The sequence below is a fragment of the Octodon degus genome, unplaced genomic scaffold, assembly GCF_000260255.1.
Source record: "Octodon degus isolate 3935 unplaced genomic scaffold, OctDeg1.0 scaffold00079, whole genome shotgun sequence".
Lineage (NCBI taxonomy): Eukaryota > Metazoa > Chordata > Mammalia > Rodentia > Octodontidae > Octodon > Octodon degus.
In genome coordinates, this window is record NW_004524655.1 from 2334135 (window position 1) to 2352555 (window position 18421).

At 37.5% G+C, this 18421-nt stretch overlaps 1 protein-coding gene across 2 annotated transcripts in view; it reads right to left on the minus strand.

Annotated features, from left to right (window-relative positions):
- Positions 1–18421, minus strand: part of Med13l (mediator complex subunit 13 like) — a 318553-nt gene that overhangs the window by 274370 nt on the left and 25762 nt on the right. For both annotated transcript variants that reach the window (XM_023721026.1, XM_004636219.2), the window contains exon 2: positions 1647–1884. In XM_023721026.1, the coding sequence (XP_023576794.1) occupies positions 1647–1884 (238 nt within the window). The remainder of the gene's footprint in view (positions 1–1646; positions 1885–18421) is intronic.

Genomic DNA, 18421 nt, shown 5'->3' on the forward strand with positions numbered 1-18421 from the left:
CTTGGCGACCCACGCCTGCAATCCAGGAGGACTGCTGTGAATCTGGGGCCAGCCTGGGCTACAAAGTGAGTTTAAGACCAGACTGAACTGCACAATGGAAATCTGCCTCAAAAAAAGACCAAAAAAAAAGTTAAAACACAAGAATCAATATGAAATAGAGAAATGAAAGAGGAGAGTCAGAAAAAAAATCACAATATATAAAAAAAGAAAGGCTATCTTCCTCTACATGTGAAAAAGAAAAAGAAAATTTAAGCCAACAGATGTTTTCATAGTTAAAATGACAAAGGGAACTATTACAAATATCTTCTAGAAGGTATCTCAATTTTAAAAGTTTGGTGAATAAAATTTAGATGAAATCTGACTTACCAAGTAACTACCTCAATGAGCTTTGAGATAAAAATTAAGTCTTGATAATTTCTGAGTAACCAGTTAAATACACACTCTCACCTAGAAAGAGCTTTGATACTTAGAAAGCAAACACCCTAAAAATTAATCAGGCTAAAGATTTGGGTTAAATGGACCAGAAAGTAAATAGTGTAGCTGTACATTAATTCACTGTGGCTTACTGCCTCCTAGCTGCTGTGACAGGAGACGTCACAGATTTTAAAATGGCTGCCAAGAGAAGTTAAAAAAGTGTCAAAAAGTTGGCAGGAAATCCAGTGGGCAAATTTACGGCCTTTAGAACAAACCCACAGATGCGCACTACAGTTAGTTAGATTCACTCCTTCCTTTAGAAAATAGTAACCACCACCAACAAATCGGAGCAAATACTACCCAAACATTTTCAACCACAAATTTAAAAAATATAGAGTAGTGCTGAGATAAAAGCGGGCTCTGGGAAACTAAGTCAAAAGCAGTAACACTTTAAAGATTAGAATTAGTCTTGATTTAGAAAAATTCCACAGCATATTAGATTGAGGCCACTTGTAATGGGGTAAAAGCTTTTACCAGAAACAAAAACAAATGATAAAATTTCCCTGGTTATAAACCTATAAAAAGCAGCTTAAATAATGAAACTTATAGTAATTCAAAGTTTCCAGATAGCAGATGCTATTTGAAGTTAAAATTAGTCAATACTTGAGCCAATATTACCTGTAATCATTGAAATTACATAACTTACAAGAACAAAGAAAGGAAAAAGCTGCTAAGATCCTTTACAATAACCAGACCAGATATTTTACAATAATCTTTCTCCAAAATAATCTATCAAGTCATCTTGTAACTTTGTCCCAAACAGCCTGCACTAAGTTCTTGCGTTACTTCTCAGTCTCCATGGAAGTGTCAGCTGGCAATGAGCCACCACTGCTATCATCCAAGAGAGAACAATTCTGTTCATCTCACTGCCCTGCTAATTACTCACAATACACTATTATTTAAAAACAGTGGATTCTTAGCCTTGTTTCCACCCCAACACACCCTGGGGATACAATACCGTCCTTTAGCAGTTTCACAAGGAAAAAGACAAGAGAAATTTGAGAAAAAAACTAGGGGTTGGAGGTAGCACAGTAAGAGCAAGGATGTTCCTCTTTTCTGATATATCCCTTATTAAACATTTTGGAACTTTTCTATTAAGCAAATCTTAATCTTCTCAAACTTTACCACTATTCCAAAAAATATGACACAAATAATTTTTTTAAAGTCCTTACCCTGCAGTTCATGATGTATTACACCCCCAAGGTTGGGCTCATCTCCCCACCAGAATATCCATAACTCTTTGCAGTCTGGCTTGACATCTCGACGCCATACACATAGCAAATTGGCTTGCAGACAGCGGATGAAACTTAACAGGATTGGATCATCTTGGGCTGGGGCTGAAATTATGGGTCCACAGTCCCCATGCCCTCCAAAATTGTACCTACGCCATTTGATTCCTGTGAGTTCAGCCTGGAAAAAGAAAAGAGAATTTTGTTTTGATTTTACTTTTTACTAATAGGCACTAAAAGAAAACTTTACACAGAGAAAAACAAATTTTCTAAACTATTTACACTATACTTCATATCATAAGATTTTTCCCAATGAAGAATACATGTCAACTTTTTTTTTTTTTTTTTTTTTTGGTGGAACCGGGGATTGAACTGAGGTCCTTCCGCTTGCCAGGCAAGTGCTTATTCCACTGAGCCATCTCCCCGGCTGTCAACACTTCTTGAAGGAAAAGAAAATAAGGTTTCTATATATTAAATTCCAAAATAAAATTATTCACTGTTGACTCTATTTACTTCAACATTTTATGTAAATTTTCTGTACAAAAACTTTCTATATTACTCCTTAACTCATAAATTATAATATGAAAACAAATGGTTTAAAAGCAACTGCACCCAAGTTGAGCATCCCTAATTCAAAAATCCAAAATCCAAAATGCTCCAAATTAGGGATGCCAGCCAGAAAGTCTATGCAAATATTACAAAATCAAAAGAAAAGAAGAAAGTTCCAAAACCTCAAACATTTCTGGCCCTCAGCATTTCAGATAAGGGAGTACTCAACCTATGGAAGTAAAATATTTTCTTTCAAATAATATCTTCGATTTCTTCTCATTTAGAAGCTACATTTTAAATCTTTTAAGTCAGGAAAGCTGTTAGCATGCAGCATCACAGTACTTCCTCAGGAATGCCAAAAGACTATTTAGAAAGAAGCTGCTAACAAAACTGATGCAGTTATCAGCAGTTTATTCATGTTATTTAACATGCAATGCTCAGTGAAACACTACTTCCTATAACAATTCCCTAATGTAGTTTTGGTCTTTTGTTCTTTAAACACATTTTAAAACATGGGAACTTTAAACAAGCAGAGAAGAGAAACTGTAACTTCGTTCCATTACACACATTTATATTTTAAGATTTCTCAAAGATTAAATTTAAGGAAGTAAATTTCAAAGATATTTCAAAATAAATAAAGCCAAATTCCTTAAGTATATATAAACTATAACTGTGTACTCAAAACTGAGAGCAAGAGGATTCACAATGTAATTATGTGTCAAATATCCCACTGTCCCTGACATTCAATCCTTATTCATTAAGCTACTCTCCCACAGTCAATCATTTTTGTTGACAAATTATTTTTAAAAAAAACAAATATCACTAGGTAGAAAAATAGCCATATCTTCTAGAATAAGTGAAATAAGTTTAAAGCACTAGGGGCTGGGGAGATAGCTCAGCACTCTAAGCGTCTGCCTAGCAAGCCCAAGGACCCTGGTTTGATCCCCCAGTACTGCATGCCATGCCAGGCCTTGTGTTAAGCTGGCCACTGATACCAGACATGGTGGTGCACAACAATAATCCCAGCACTGAAGAGGCTGAAATAGGGGATCACTAGGAGTATGAGCTGCACAGTGAGACCCTGTATCAAATAAATAAATAAACAAAAGGGTTCTTTAAAGTTTAAAGATGCCAATTATTATATTTAAGCAAGACAAAAGTTTATTCAATCCAAATTTTAAAACAACTTTAATATCCAAACAATACTGTCTGAAATTCAGTTACATTCCTTTATATTTATGATATGGAAATCTAATCTTAATATTTTTCATAAAAGCTGGTACTGGCATCATTTAGGCTTTTGGTATAAGCCTGATCGCCTGTGCATATGAAAGTACTATATTAACTAATGTAAAAAGTTCTATAGCTGGAGATGTAGTTCAGTGGCAGAGCCCCCAGCATAAGCACCTGCATATACACACACACATAAACACACACGAGGCTCTCAAATAATACACCAGAAATTAATTAGTACCTTATTATAAGTCTTGTCTTTCTGTACATAATTGTTTTTTAATGTATTTGGTACAGGGTCTCACTACACAGCTTGGACTCATAGTGATCCTCCTTTTTTCAGCTTCCCCAGCGCTAGAATTACAGGTGTGAGCCACTATGCCCAGGCTCAGTCACCAACTCAGCATGACCGGGATTGGGGCCAGAGTGGCATGCAGTACCAGGGATGGAACCCTGGTCCCTGCACTTGCCTATGCAGGTGCTTGGTCTGCTGAGCTATCTCACTGGCCCCATACATTTCAAAATGGAAACCAGTACTCACTTCAGCAGCACATCTGCTAAAGTTGAAATCATACTGATTTTATACCCTGCTTTTTAATTTACTATAAGTTTTCATACAGGGTTTTATACCCTGCTTTTTAATTTACTATAAGTTTTCTAAGTTTCACTGAGAGATGGCTCAGTGGTCTAAAGCACCTACTTGAAACAAGCTTGGCAAACCATAGGGACCTCGCTTCGATCCTCCAGCACCACATGCCAGCCAGCCCCGCCCCCTGGTGGGCTGAGCTGGCCACACACACACACACAATAAATAAATGTAATAAATAAAAATAAATATTTAAAAAAAAAAGTTTTCATACATGTCTAAGTATCCTTTAAAAACAATACTTAACAATACTTAATGTTTGCATATTTTATTAACTGTTTGGAGAAAGTAATTCAACCATCCCATAACAACTAGACCACTTTTTTCCTCCACTATTATAATTATTAGAACTGATGAAAAAACCTTGAACACTCTTATCTTCCAGATTATTTCCTTGAGATAATAAAACTAGCAGTCAAAGAATAATATTTCAAGATTCATGATGATGCCTATCATACTGCTTTTCAATTTGGTAGTCCCTTCAATATAAGTAATCTCCTCCCAAAACTGTATCTTTTAAAATACCTGCTGGTTAGCCCGACACAGTGGCACATGCTCAGGAGGTTGTGGGAATTCACTGCAAATTCAAGGCAAGCCTGGGCTACACAATGAGTCCAAGGCCAGCCTGAATCACAGAGCAAAACCCTGTCTCAAAAAAAAAAAAAAAAAAAAAAAACCTCTGCCAATTTAATATAGGGATACACCCTTGTTCTAATGTATATTTTTTCTTCTGCCTGCAGCAAATTATTATCACATACCTGATCAGAGGTATAATTTAACACCAGTCTTAATGGATTTAAATCTCAATTCTTTATTCACTAGCTATAAGTATGTAAGTACTTAGCAAATTATATGAACTCTGACCTTAAGTTATCTGACCTGTAAAGTTAGGATAACACTACTTACAGAGTTGCCAGCTAAGTGAATTAGTATACAGTCAGCCCTCTCTCTCCCTGAATTCAACTAATCACAGAAAATACTAAGGAAAAAAAATGCTGTATTCAACATGCACATTTCTTGTCATTATTCCCTAAATAACACAGTATCACACCTGCTCAAATCTCTCTAGTTATAAATAGTCTGGAGATGAGTTAAAGTGTACAATGGGAAGTACATACATGAGGTACTAATGCTACATTTATATAAAGGATTAAGCATCCATATCCTTCAGTATCTGCAGACACATTCTGAAAGCAACCCTTCAGATACTGAGGAATTACACATAGAGCTCTTTGGACAGTGCCTGGCACATGCAAAAACACAAATGATATTATTATACCAGTTGTAGTACTACTACTATTCTTCAACTTGTTCATACTTCTGTCCATTATCACACAAATTCCCTTTTTTCTTCAAATAACAATGTCTATTTTAATAAGAATGCCTAACATCAATTTTTAAATACACGTCAACAGAAACCAAATAAAAAGAACAAAAAGGGGTAGTTGAAATCAGACAAGGGCTGGAGAGATAGCTCTGTAGAATCAGTGCTTGCCTGGTAAACTCAGGGTTCTGAGTTCAACCCCCGGTACCACAAAAATAAACACACAAGAGAGAGAGAGAGAGAGAGAGAGAGAGAGAGAGAGAGAGAGAGAGAAGCCCCTTCCCTTCATTTGGGCTGGGGAGACAGCTCAATAGAATAAGCGCCTGCCTGGCAAGTGCAGGGTCCTGAGTTCAATCCCCAATACCAAAAAGAAAGAAAAAAGAAAAGAAAAGAAATCAGACAAGCTAAGTAGAAGGCTTATTATCAATAAGAGAAAAAGTGTTCTGTGCCTAATGATTAAGGACAAAGGAAAAAGAGTGGAATAAAAATACAACCATAAATATGAACTATTAATGATGACACCAGCCATACTTAAAGGGTTAGAACATTAAGACAAAACAGAAATTTGAACATCAAATACATCAATACAAGAAAATGTATGCAAATTATTTACTCACAAGAACACTTTCACTTGTAACAGCCAGCACAGTTCAGCACACAAAACATTTAGCTTTGCTTCAGAATGGCTTTCTAGCCCTGGTACTTCCACTGTTCACACCAGTCCTTCCATGCTCTCAGGGACAGGGGCAGACACTACACCTGCTCTATGTTCTTTACAAAGTTATTCTGGACAGTGTTGTATCACAAATGTAAGTCACATAACAGCAAAGCTACCAAAATTTGATAACATATAGCCCAAAGAACTGGAAAATATGCTACTGTTTTTAAAACAATTTACTTTAAAGCTAGAATTAAATTTATACCAACCTTCATTGGAAAACATCACAATGAAATATCAATCAAGCTTAATAAGATAATAAAATTACAAGTAGAAAATGGATATCTGAAGACCTAGATTTAAATTTTGAATTAATGCTTGATAAAAGGAAAAACAATGTTACTGAAACTGTCCAAGAAAAATTTCCCTCATGGATATGTATCTAATTATATTAAATGTCTTCATATGCCATAATATTTATAGTTAAAAAATCAATCCCATTCCAACTCTGCTGTCCAAATTTCTCACAAATGTGTATCTCTAAAACATAAAGTTCTTTATCTAATGGTTTGACATATTTTGAAACCTATAAACTATTTCTAAATACAAATATCATAAAAATCTGATTATTTGTGCCAAAAAGATGAACAAATGCATAATTATATTTGTTTACAATTACATGGTATTACTGTGAAAATCAGTATGGAAATTCCTCAAAAACCTAGGACTAGATGTTTCATTAGACCCAACTATTGCTCCCTTCTTGGTATCTTCCCAAAAGAATTAAAGCATCATACCACAGTGACACATGCACACCCATGTTTATAGCAGCAGTTTGTAATAGGTAAATCTTAGAAATAGCCCAAATGCCCATCAACTGATTAATGGATTAAAAAAAAAATGTGGGGGCCAGCAAGATAGCTCTGCAGACTAAGCACCTGCTCCTTAGGCAACTGCAGGGATCCAGGTTCCATCCCAGCACCACATTCCGTGCCAATCCCACCCACCGGGCCAGGCTGAGCCAGCAACGGAGACCAGGCGTGGGTGCACGCGCTTGTAATCCCAGTGCTGGGAAGGCTGAAAACAGGAGGATCACTATGAATCTGATCTGCATAGTGAGACCCTGCACCAAATATATTAACAAAAAAAAAAAAATTGTGGGGGCTTTATATACAATGGAGTACTACTCTGGCACAAAGAAGGGTAAATCTGAGACATTTCTAGGTAAATGGATGTATCTTGACACCATATTTTTTTCAGATCATATTGTTAACTGAAATAAATCAGACACAAAAGTGTAAATACCACATTGTTTCTGTAGTGCAAGAAATCAAAAGTGTAAATAAGGATCAAAATGTGTAACAGAGATCGTAAAACACCAAAAAAAAAAAAAAAGTTCAACTAAGAAGGGAAGCTAGGGAAGGGGAAAAGGGGAGAAAGAAGAAAAAAATGAGAAGAGAAAAAACAGAAAGAAAGCTTTTATAAATAAGCAGCGGAAGAGGACTGAAGGGAGGCTAGGGAAGGGAGAATAATAAAAAAATTATGTACAAGTACCGTACAAATTTCCTATGATGTATGTGATCATTATATATACTTAAAATGTACTAATAAACTTAACTTTAAAGTTACATTTTAAAAAACTGCATAAGGCCTGGCCAGATAGCTCAGTGGATTAAAGTGCCTGCAAACAGGCACAGGGCCAGGCATTTGATCCCCTGGCCTACCATGCCAGCCCCGCCCCCAGGGCACACTGAGATGGCAATTGAGACTGAGTGTGGTGGCGCACCTGTAATCCCAGCTCTTGGGAGGCTGTAAACAGGCAGATCACTACAAGTCTGATCTAGTACTAAGACCCTGAACACCCTAAATACAAAAAAATTAATTAATTAAAAAATAAATAAAAATGCTGCAGAGAATCAGAAAGATAAAGTTAACTGCGTGTGGTAGTACATTCCTGTAATTCCAGAACTTGGGAGCCTGAGACTAGAGAATCTCAAATTGGAGGCCAGTCTAGTTATTATAGTAGTGGGTTCAAGACCAGCTTGAACTGCATAGTAAAACTCTTATCTAAAAAAAAAAAAAAAAAGATACACACAAGATGAAATTAAAACATACTCAGAACAAACATAGTATACTCATATGTACAATGACAAAGCATCATTATAACAGCTCAAGCCTATTAAGATCTGAATATTAGGCACTACACGAGGGACTCATACAGACTCTTTAGTCTTTCTAACCAAACAGCTGAAGAAATCAAGACCTGAAAAGGTTAAATAATTCTCCCATAGCCACAAAAATGACAATGGTACATACCAAATATGGCTGGTTTAAACCATAATAATTTAAAGCATAAATTCTTTCCATTCTGCCATACTGCTTAATAGGACTAATGGCAAAAATTAGCCCTTGTGGATTATAAAATAGTACAAAAAAACTGTCATCAACTCAATTTAGCAATGACTAGAGCTCATGGCCATACTTTCCAATTTAAGAAAGTTCATAAATCTTTCTTTAGTCTTCCTGAGGTATTAAGAAAATGATAATGAGTGCCCACATACTAGCCCATGAACATAACAGACTTACTTCATTCAGATAATTTTAGATCTTTGTTTACATGTTATTGCTATAAGACAGTATCTAAACAACCAAGTTCTTAAAAAACATGTATAGACAAACCAAGAAAATAACTATTCCAATAGCAAGAGAGGCTAGAGGAAAGCTTGCTTAGAAATGGCTAGAATCTTTCACACAAGTAGTTAAGATTCTCTGAAAATTGAACTGAACTGGCAGAGACATCACTGACATAAACAGAAGGCCACACCACAGTCAGTTCAGAATGGTTCTAATTAAACAGATTACAACAAAATCAGGGTAAATTCACTTCCTAACAACATAAATGCGATTTAAAGAAAATGTGTACTTTTTCTTAATGCCCTGTTCTTTAGGCATAATACATAGGCAAGAAGCTTATCAGCTATAAAGCTCCCACTAGAAAAATGTACAGTGACCAAATCACAACTAGATTCCTCAGGACCAACAAAATGTACACTTTGAATAATAAAACTATGTTCAGACATCAAGAAACATAATAAAATTAACAGATATACTGATAAAAATGAACCCAGAATGTCATATCATGAAAAAGAACACAAGCTAGATCAGATGACACAGGTTCTAGGCCTGGTTTTGCAACAATTTACCTACATGACATTAGGAAATCTACTCCACCTGGGGGTGCCTCAGCTTCAGGAGCTGTAAAGTGATAGGGTTGACCTACATACCATAAATGAGTTCAAGTCTTCTGGACCAACCTATAACCCACTCACAAAAGCAACTTGTAAATGAGAGGGAACCCTTGCTAGATATCTTAAAATAAGAAGAGCTGCCAGAAGAAATTCAGAATTTTAAGAACAACTGAGAGAAAATGGCCTCAAACTACAGCACAATTACAGTTAACATCAGGAAGGGAAAAAAGTGTCACATATAATGGAAAACGTCTGTTAAAACATAACTGATCTACTCAAGGTAAAGATGGCAAAGTAAATATACACATCTGCTTTTGCTCGCTCTTAAATCCCTCTAAAACTTCAGTGACAAAGTGTTTTGTTGTTTTTTAATTATAAAATCATAATAGTGTGTAGAACACGAGAGGAAATAGCATCAAAATTTTAAAAGTTAAGCAGCAGATGCTCAAGAAGTAAAGAAATGTGTGTTACCAAAAAAAACAGAACACTAGACATACAGAAACTGGAAATACATTCCAACTGACACAGTTCCCCTCAGCCTCAGGAATTTTAGATACATTTTACCTTTGGTAGTAGGGCTGAAAGGCAGTGCAATAGGGAGATGAAATAAAGAAACTGGTTAAAGCCTGTTTAACAGGCACTGCAATGATACCTCCCACTGACATGCACAGAACTGTACTATGCCTTCTCCATGCCAGCAAATAGTTGAAGAGTATTATTATATTATTTGGAGACTAGAAAAGTAAGAGATGTGAACTTGGAAGGCAGCAGGAAGACAGAAAACAAGGAACCAGAGTGAAAACAGAGGATTAGGTGAACATTAGAGAATAGAAGGCAAGAACCATCTTTTCCCCACCACTGCCCTCTAAACACCCAGAACGTTAGTAGTAGATCCTTCATCCTATAGAAAACAGACTAAAGAAGTCTTCTGTGAGTAATTTTAACAGCTATAACGACCTCAAAATACTAACATCAGATATTCTCCAAATAAAATGCACAGAAAACAAATCTAATTCAAGTACTCAAAACTTAAGTTTTTTTAAAATCAACCATTCCTGAACATTATCAAGAACTACTAAATAGCTGATGAAAACCACTGAGCAAGTATGGAAACAAAAACAAAGAGAAGTGACTTAGAGGAAACAGATTGCATCAGGAGAACAAATTTCTAAAACATCCATCATTAATACTCCACACATTTTTTAAAAAGTACAACCTGCTGCCAGATGTGGTGGTGCATGGCCTATAATCCCAGCACTCAGAAGACTGAGGCAGGAGGATGGTTGAAAGTTCAAGACCAGCCTGGGCTACAAAGTGAGCTCAAGGCCAGCCTCAACTGTATAGCAAGATCCTGTCTCAAAAAGACAAAAGTGGAACAGAACAACCATTAAAACAAGAACAGGATACTATGCCAGGAGAGAGAATCAAAAGAAAGCTCTGGGAAAGTTTTACATGACAACAAAAAATATAAAACTTAGTAAAATGTGTGGCAGATAAATTTAAGAACTCTTCCAGAAAATAAAGCAAAGCAATAAAAATCAAAATCGGGGGTTGGGATACTGACTGAATTATCTGAAAGTAAAGGGCCGGGGAGATAGCTCAGTAGGATACGTGCTTGCCTGGCAAGCGCAGGATCCTGAGTTCAATCCCTGGTCCCACAAAAAAAAAAATCTGAAAATAAGAGGCTCTCAGAGGCTAGAACTCTGTGGTAGAGCACTTGCCCAGCATGTGCATGGCCCTGGATTCTATCCCTAACATGCACAGCACCCAACTGCCTCCAAAAAAAAGCTCTCAGAAAAAGGAAAAATGCAGAAAATGATGAAGAAATTACGAATAAAAAAAAATTCATGCAACTGTCCAGGAACAAAGAATTTGAATGCTTAGATCAGAAGAGCTCTCTGGATAATCAAAATAACTTACTAATAGAATCAGAAAAAAGTATATCATTGTCAGCTTTTAGCACATGGCAGACAAAGAGAAGATTCTCCCTGTTCCTATATAATAAAAACAGGTCACATACAAAAAGTATCAGAAGTATTTTTTTTTATCTCACCAGAACAATTTCTTATTTCTCAACAGCAATATCAAATTCAAGAAGACAAAGGTGCAGCAACTCCAAAATCCTACAATATATTTCCAAATGTAACAGTCTACACTAGCAAATACTGTACAGAAGTAAAACACACACAACTTTGCTGGTGCACAGCTGTAAGTCCAACACTCGGGAGGCTAAGGCAGCCTGGGCTACACCGTGAGTTCAATGCCACCCTGAACTGCATAGTGAGATCCTGGAAAATACATACATACATACATACAACTTTAAACATACAACTTCTTAAAAATAACAGAAGCAGAGGGAATAAATGAAGTAAGAAATTACAAGATTTGAGAAAAAAAACTGACGAGGGAGCAAAAGAAGCCCTTAGATTACAGTGAATGATAATGAGTCAGGGTTGTCACGTATGCACCACTCTAGATTTCAACAGGTCAGAAAGCTCCAGGAAAGATGCCTACAGGAAGAAGCAGCTGATAAAATACTTGACATAACTGAGAGCTTTACAGGAATCTTGGATAATAGGTGGAAAGTCTGTGAACAAGTTGGTAAAAATACAAAAATTAAATGTCTAAGGAAAAAAATACTACAACCTCAAGTGACAAAAAAGGAAAGAGAATCAGAGTTTGTTGCATTAGATGGCTCAGTCATATATTAAAATGATCAAATCAATGTTAATAAATACTAATCTAATTAAATTTACAATTTAATCATTTTGACAAAATAGGTGAAAAAGATGTATTTGATTTAGCATTGGGTTTGGGGTTTGTTTGGCTGGGGGGCTTTTTGGGGTTTTTTGTTTTTGTTCTTGTTTTTGGATGGAGCAGTTTGAGACAGGGTCTTGCTATATAATTCAGTCTGCCCCTGAACTAACTATATAGTTCAGGTGGGCCTCAAACTACGTGACAATCCTCCTGCCTCAGCCTCCTAAGTGCTGAGATTACAGGTATGTGCCACCATGCCCAGCTAGTATTTTGATTTGTAAGAAGCAGATAGAATAAACTAAATCCTCACCTTCAATAGTCAAAAATCTAGAATTAAAGTCCTAAAAGTAAGATTGGCTTAGTATTTAGAAACATTTAAGAACTAAAGAACCAAGATAGTAAAAGAAGGTGAAGATGTTTGCTTCTGAAGGTCTGTCTAGGACAAAAGAGTCCAATTCTTATAAACCTTGAAGAACTATTTGATTCTTCAACTATGTAAAAGTTTAACTGGGGGTGGGGGTAAGATTTAAACAAAATTAAAATGCAGTAAGAATTTTTTAATGTAAAATTACTAATAGAGAATTCATATACATCATTTTATAAATGTATCTAGACAGTTTCTATGCTTAAGAACAATTTAATGTCCCATAAATTGTGTGGCAAAAGCCAAAAGGTTATTTATCATATGTTAAAATAACAGTCTTGTTGTTGCTGCCCGTTTTCCTTCTCCATTGTGCTACTAAAACTCCAGCTGGGCAGACAGAGACACACTTCCAGCTGCACGCTCCCTCCCATCTGGCGCTGCTCAGGCTCTCTGAGCTACAGAGCTGTGCTGCTGGTAGGGATGCTCTCTGCAGAGGACTGTTAGCAAAGAGGTGTGCCTGCACAGCTGACCAATCATTTTATGAGCAAGGCAGTTGATAACCCTCCATTCAATGAGACTGACATGAAAATGCTTTCAAATGTGTGTGTAATTCATAACCTTTTTCCTAAAGTGTAATTTTCTTCTTGCCCCATATATTTGTGTTAATGAAAAAATATGAAGATAAAAAAAAGTTGTTTAGCACAACTATGAGTGAAAAGATTTGAGGTTTTGAGAGTAAGTTTAATACAACATTAAGCTGCTAATTTTAAAAGTTGGCATATTGAGCTATGTTAATAAAAGTATAATGTCTAGATCCTACATAACAGATCTAGCACATCCAGGCACTAGTTACTATAGCTTTCAACTCCTAACTTCACACCTTGAGAGAAATCCAAATAAAATGAATGAATTACAAAAGATAAAGGAATAAGTGAAGAAATCTAAACATTACATATGATTATCAGCTACGTGAAGTCATGTTCAACCCTTTCAAACAAGTTAACATGCCAGCAAAAATGTAATTGAAGAATGTAGTAGTTTCAAAAAACAGCTGAATTAACTTAATGAGCAATTAAGATTGTGAAGTTCTTTAAAACTTTTATTATATCAAAGACTGATATGTAAAAAATTAATTAGATTTGCTCAGCATAGTCCCAAGTGGTAGCAAAAGAATCAAATGGAAAAAAAAAACTGCCTAAAACAACAATGAAAGCTGTCTCAAGGGGGAAAAAAAGTATCAGGAGTTAATCATAGATACAGGAGGTTAAAGAGAAAGTTGGTAGGTATGAGGCAAAGATGCCCTAGAATGACTTCAAATATCAAGAGCTAGTTGGACATACCTGGTCTTGGCCTACAGGCTGTAGGCTGACCATCTCTTTTTATAAACAGTCTTACTAATGCACAAAAAAATATACCTAACCTATTCATTTACAGTGGTACAAAAGAGACTGAATAGCCTACAATCTGAAACAACTATACTGTGGTTTTGCTCACCTCTAAACAAGGGTAATATTTGACTGACTGGACAAGTACAAACCAATGTGGCAATGCACACCTGTAATACAAGCACTGGAGAGGCTAAGCGAGGAGCATCACTGGCTTTTTGTTTTCATGTATTTAGTGCAGGGACTGCAAAGTCTTACTATGTAGATCGGACTCATAGTGATTCTCCTGTTTTCAGCCTCCCAAGCACCGGGATTACAGGTGTGCACCACCATGCCCAGTTTTAATCGCTTTCTCAGCACACCCTGTGGGCGGGATAGGCACAACACACCGGGGATCAAACCCCGGCCACTGCACTCTGTCTAAGCAGGCACTTTAATCCACTGAGCTCTTTGGCTGGCCCTAGCATTGCTGACTTTTGACCCAGCCTGGACTACATAATTCAAAACCAATGTAAATAACATAACAAGGCTCTGTCTCAAAAAATAATAACAAATAGAAATCAAATACAAGAATAATCACCAGAATTATCTTCCACTATTTAAAAAAAAATAGAAAACTAAACCAAAAATATAAAATTTGGGGGGCATTATACAACAGGCAGGACATACATAGATCCCTGGGAGGAGGAAAACTGGGGTGGAGAACCCACAAATGTTGAGGCTGCTGAAATCTGTGGAGTACATCAACAGAAAGAAGAAAATTATTCAGGGGGGAAAAACACAGATCTGACAAGATTCTCCCCCAAACTGCCTAAATACTATGTTCTACATTTAAACAGTGTCTCAGTTACTCTTCTCTTGTTGCTGGGACAAATACCTGACACTTCAAAATGAAGGAAGGAAAGGTTAGCTCACAGTTATTGGAAGTTTCAGTCCATACTCAGCTGGCTCTAAGGCAGAGTGGCACATGGCAGAGAGCAGCAGCTCATTGTGGCAAAGAGCAGAGAGCAAATGGGAGGAGTAACAGCAACAATGGCTATAGACAGCAAGTCAGTCTGTCTGTCTCTCTCTCTCTCTCTCTCTCTCTCTCTCTCTCTCTCTCTCTCTCTCTCTTACGTTACATTCAGACTATCTACCCTAGGCTGAATATAGCACTCACACCCCTTATCCCAGCAGCATTCAGACACATAATCCCAGCCTTGCATCATGAATTAATCACAAACTATAGAATTGCACCTCAATGACTGCATGAGGCTTTCAGGGGACAAATGCACACAAACCATAACATTCCATCCCTGGACCCCCAAAAACTCATGCACGTCCTTTTACATAAAAGACATTTTAGTCCATCTCTAGGAATTGCCAAACTCCCAACAGTTTCAGCAAAGATGAAAAGTCCACGTCCCAAGTCTCCAAGATCTAAGGCAAACAATTAGCTGTGAGCCCATTTACAAAAGAAAAACTAAACACTTCCAACATTCAATGGCACAAGATGAACAGTACCATCCCAAAAGTTGCAAACAACAGAGGAATACAAAGCATTGGGATCAATACAAGTGCAAAATCCAGCAGGGCAAACATCAAATCCTACATTTCCATGTGGAACTTCCAAAGCAATCTGTGATGAGTTGGGAACTCCAAAGGCTTTACATGGTTTCGCCCTATGGCACTTTTGGTGATAGCTCCTATGGCTTCTCTCTCAGGCCAGCTTTGCTTCTTCTTTGCGGTTTTCCTTAGATGATCCACATTCCTGGCTTTTTCAACCCTCTGGGGTTTCCACAGAATAGGCTTCTCACTCACAGCTTTACATATTGCTCTCCCAGGGGCACAGTGCCTGATCTCCCAGACCTTTTTCTGAAATCTAGGTAGAAGCCTTCTTAACCTCAGAACTTCAACATTCTGCATGCACCTAAAACTAATGCCACAGGGATGATGCCAATGTCTGGTGCCAGCTGGAGCATAGCCACACATTCTTCTCTCTTAGCTGTAGGGGTCGAGTGCCTTGACGGCTGAGCACTCTGACCTTGATTCCCAGGAACAAATTCTCTATACCAGTGCCATTCTGAAACCTGCTGTGGCCGCTGCCGCCATTCTGGAACATGGGGCTCTGCAGGTTTTTCTTCAAGGTAAAGTCCCTCACCCTTGCAATTCTGATGCTGCAAAGGGTAGAGACCTGCTGCCTTCAGTGATGCCCTTAGGCCACCCTTTACATTCTCTTGTTCCTTTTCTAAAATGGAGATCCTCTCAGCAGTATCTTTGCATTCCACCACTTTACTGGATATTCCTTTCTGGCGAAACTCACATTTTAAATCATCCTGCTGGGCTCTTTGCTCTTGATTCTCAACACAAATTTGGCTAAAAGCGCCCAACAACAGCCATGCTATTGTCTCAGTATTTAGCTGTTTTGAAATATCTTTTGAAACATTAATCAGTCTGCCATACTTAATCTCAGTCTCAGGCAAAGTCCCTGGACACAAGCAAAATGCAGACAAATTTTCTGTCACGTCATAACACAAATCATCCAGAGTCCAACAACCAATGCAGTCCTTCTTCCCAGCAGAAACCTTTCCAGCCTGGTCTTTACAAGCAAGCTTTTTGGCAGACTTCTAGTCTGAGCTCTAACAAGAATCTCCCCTACTGAACAGCCAAAGCTGTTTCAGCACTTCTCTTGTAGGTGACATCTCTGAACCTTTCCTATCTTTTCCCATAAGCCATTCCCGAAAGCTTGTAATCCACCTGGTCAGGTTTAGCCACAGCAACAGCCTCACTTGCGGTACCAAATTCTGTCTCAATTACTCTTCTCTCATTGCTGGGACAAATACCCAAACACTCAAAATGAAGGAAGGAAAGGTTTATTTAGCTCACAGTTACTCAGGGTTTCAGTCCATACTCAGCTGGCTCCAAGGCAGAACGGCACATAGCAGAGAGCAGCAGCTCATGGTGGCAGCAAAGAGCAGAGAGCAAATGGGAGGAGTAACAACAACAATGGCTACAGACAGCAAGTCTGTCTCTCTTATGTTACATTCAGACTATTCACCCCAGGCTGAGTATAGCACTCACACCCCTTATCTCAGCAACATTCAGACAAATAATCCCAGCCTTTGCATCATGAATTAATCACAAACTATATCTGCACCTCAATGACTGCATGAGGCTTTTGGGGGACAAATGCACACAAACCATAACAAACAGCGAAATTCAACAAGATCAAGCAAGCAATTACTACAAAGTTATCATCTCAAGAGCTGGGAAAGGGCCGGGGAGATAACTATAGAATAAGCACCTGCTTGGCAAGCAGAATGTCCTGAGTTCAATCCCCAGTACCACAAAAAAAAAAGAGCTGGGAGACAGTCAGGTCCTAACTAGCATATACAAGGCCCTAGGTTCAATTCCCATCCCCCCAAAAAAAGTTTTGTTTGTTTGTTTTTAATTAAAGGCAGAGATATTCAGTTTTTTAAGGCCTATCTCAATGTTGCCTACAAAGAATGCACTTTATATATAAAGACACACAATGAAAGTAAAGTGATACAAAAAGGTATGAATACTAATTAGAGAGAGTTGAAGCATCTAGATTAACAGTTAACCTCAACACAATGACTAATATTAGAAATAAAGAGGGAAATTTTATAAAGGTAAAGTCAGAGTCAGAGGTGGCACCTGCCTAAAATCCCAGAATTCAATAGACTGAGGCAAGAGGATCCTTACCTTAAGGCCAACAGGAGCTACACAAGAAGCTGAAGGCCAACCTGAGCTATTATATTAAGACACTCCCTCCCCCCAAAAAATAAAGGCAGTCTTTCAAAATATAAAAATAATTTCAAATTGAGTAGGTACCTAAAAACAAAGTTTCAAAATACATGAAGCAAAAACAGATATAGCTAAATAAAGAGAAAAACCAGAATTGTAATTGGAGATTTCAACAGGTCTCCTCTCAGCAATAGAACAAGTAGACAGAAAATCAATAACGACATAGAAAACATGAACAACACTGTCAACCAATGAAGCCAAACTGACATTTATAAAACATTATACTACCAACAGCAGAATATATTTTTTTCAAACATAGCTGGAATATTCACCAAAGAAGCCACATTCCAAGGCATTAAAATATATTATATATATATATATATATATATATGAATTGAAATTTCTCAACAACACTAAATTAGAAATTAACAAAAATTAGAACTCTTCCACTCCCTGTAAAATCTGAAAATTAATACTTCCAAATAACACATGAGGCAAAGAACAAATCACAAAGAAAATCAGCAAGTATCTTGAAGCGCTAGCCAAATAGCTCAGTGGATTAAAGTGCCTGCTTGCACTTTAATCCACTGAGGGGGTTCAATCCCGGGGGTGCCATGCTGGTCTCACCCTCAGGGCATGCTGAGACAGCAACTGAGACTGGGCATGGTGGCACGTGCCTGTAATCCCAGCTCTTGGGAGGCTGTAAACAGGTGGATCATTGTTAGTCTGATCTGGTAATGAGATCCTGAACACCCTGTAGATCCTTCCCTAAAATGTCAGCTCTTGGGGGGCTGAAAACAGGTGAAT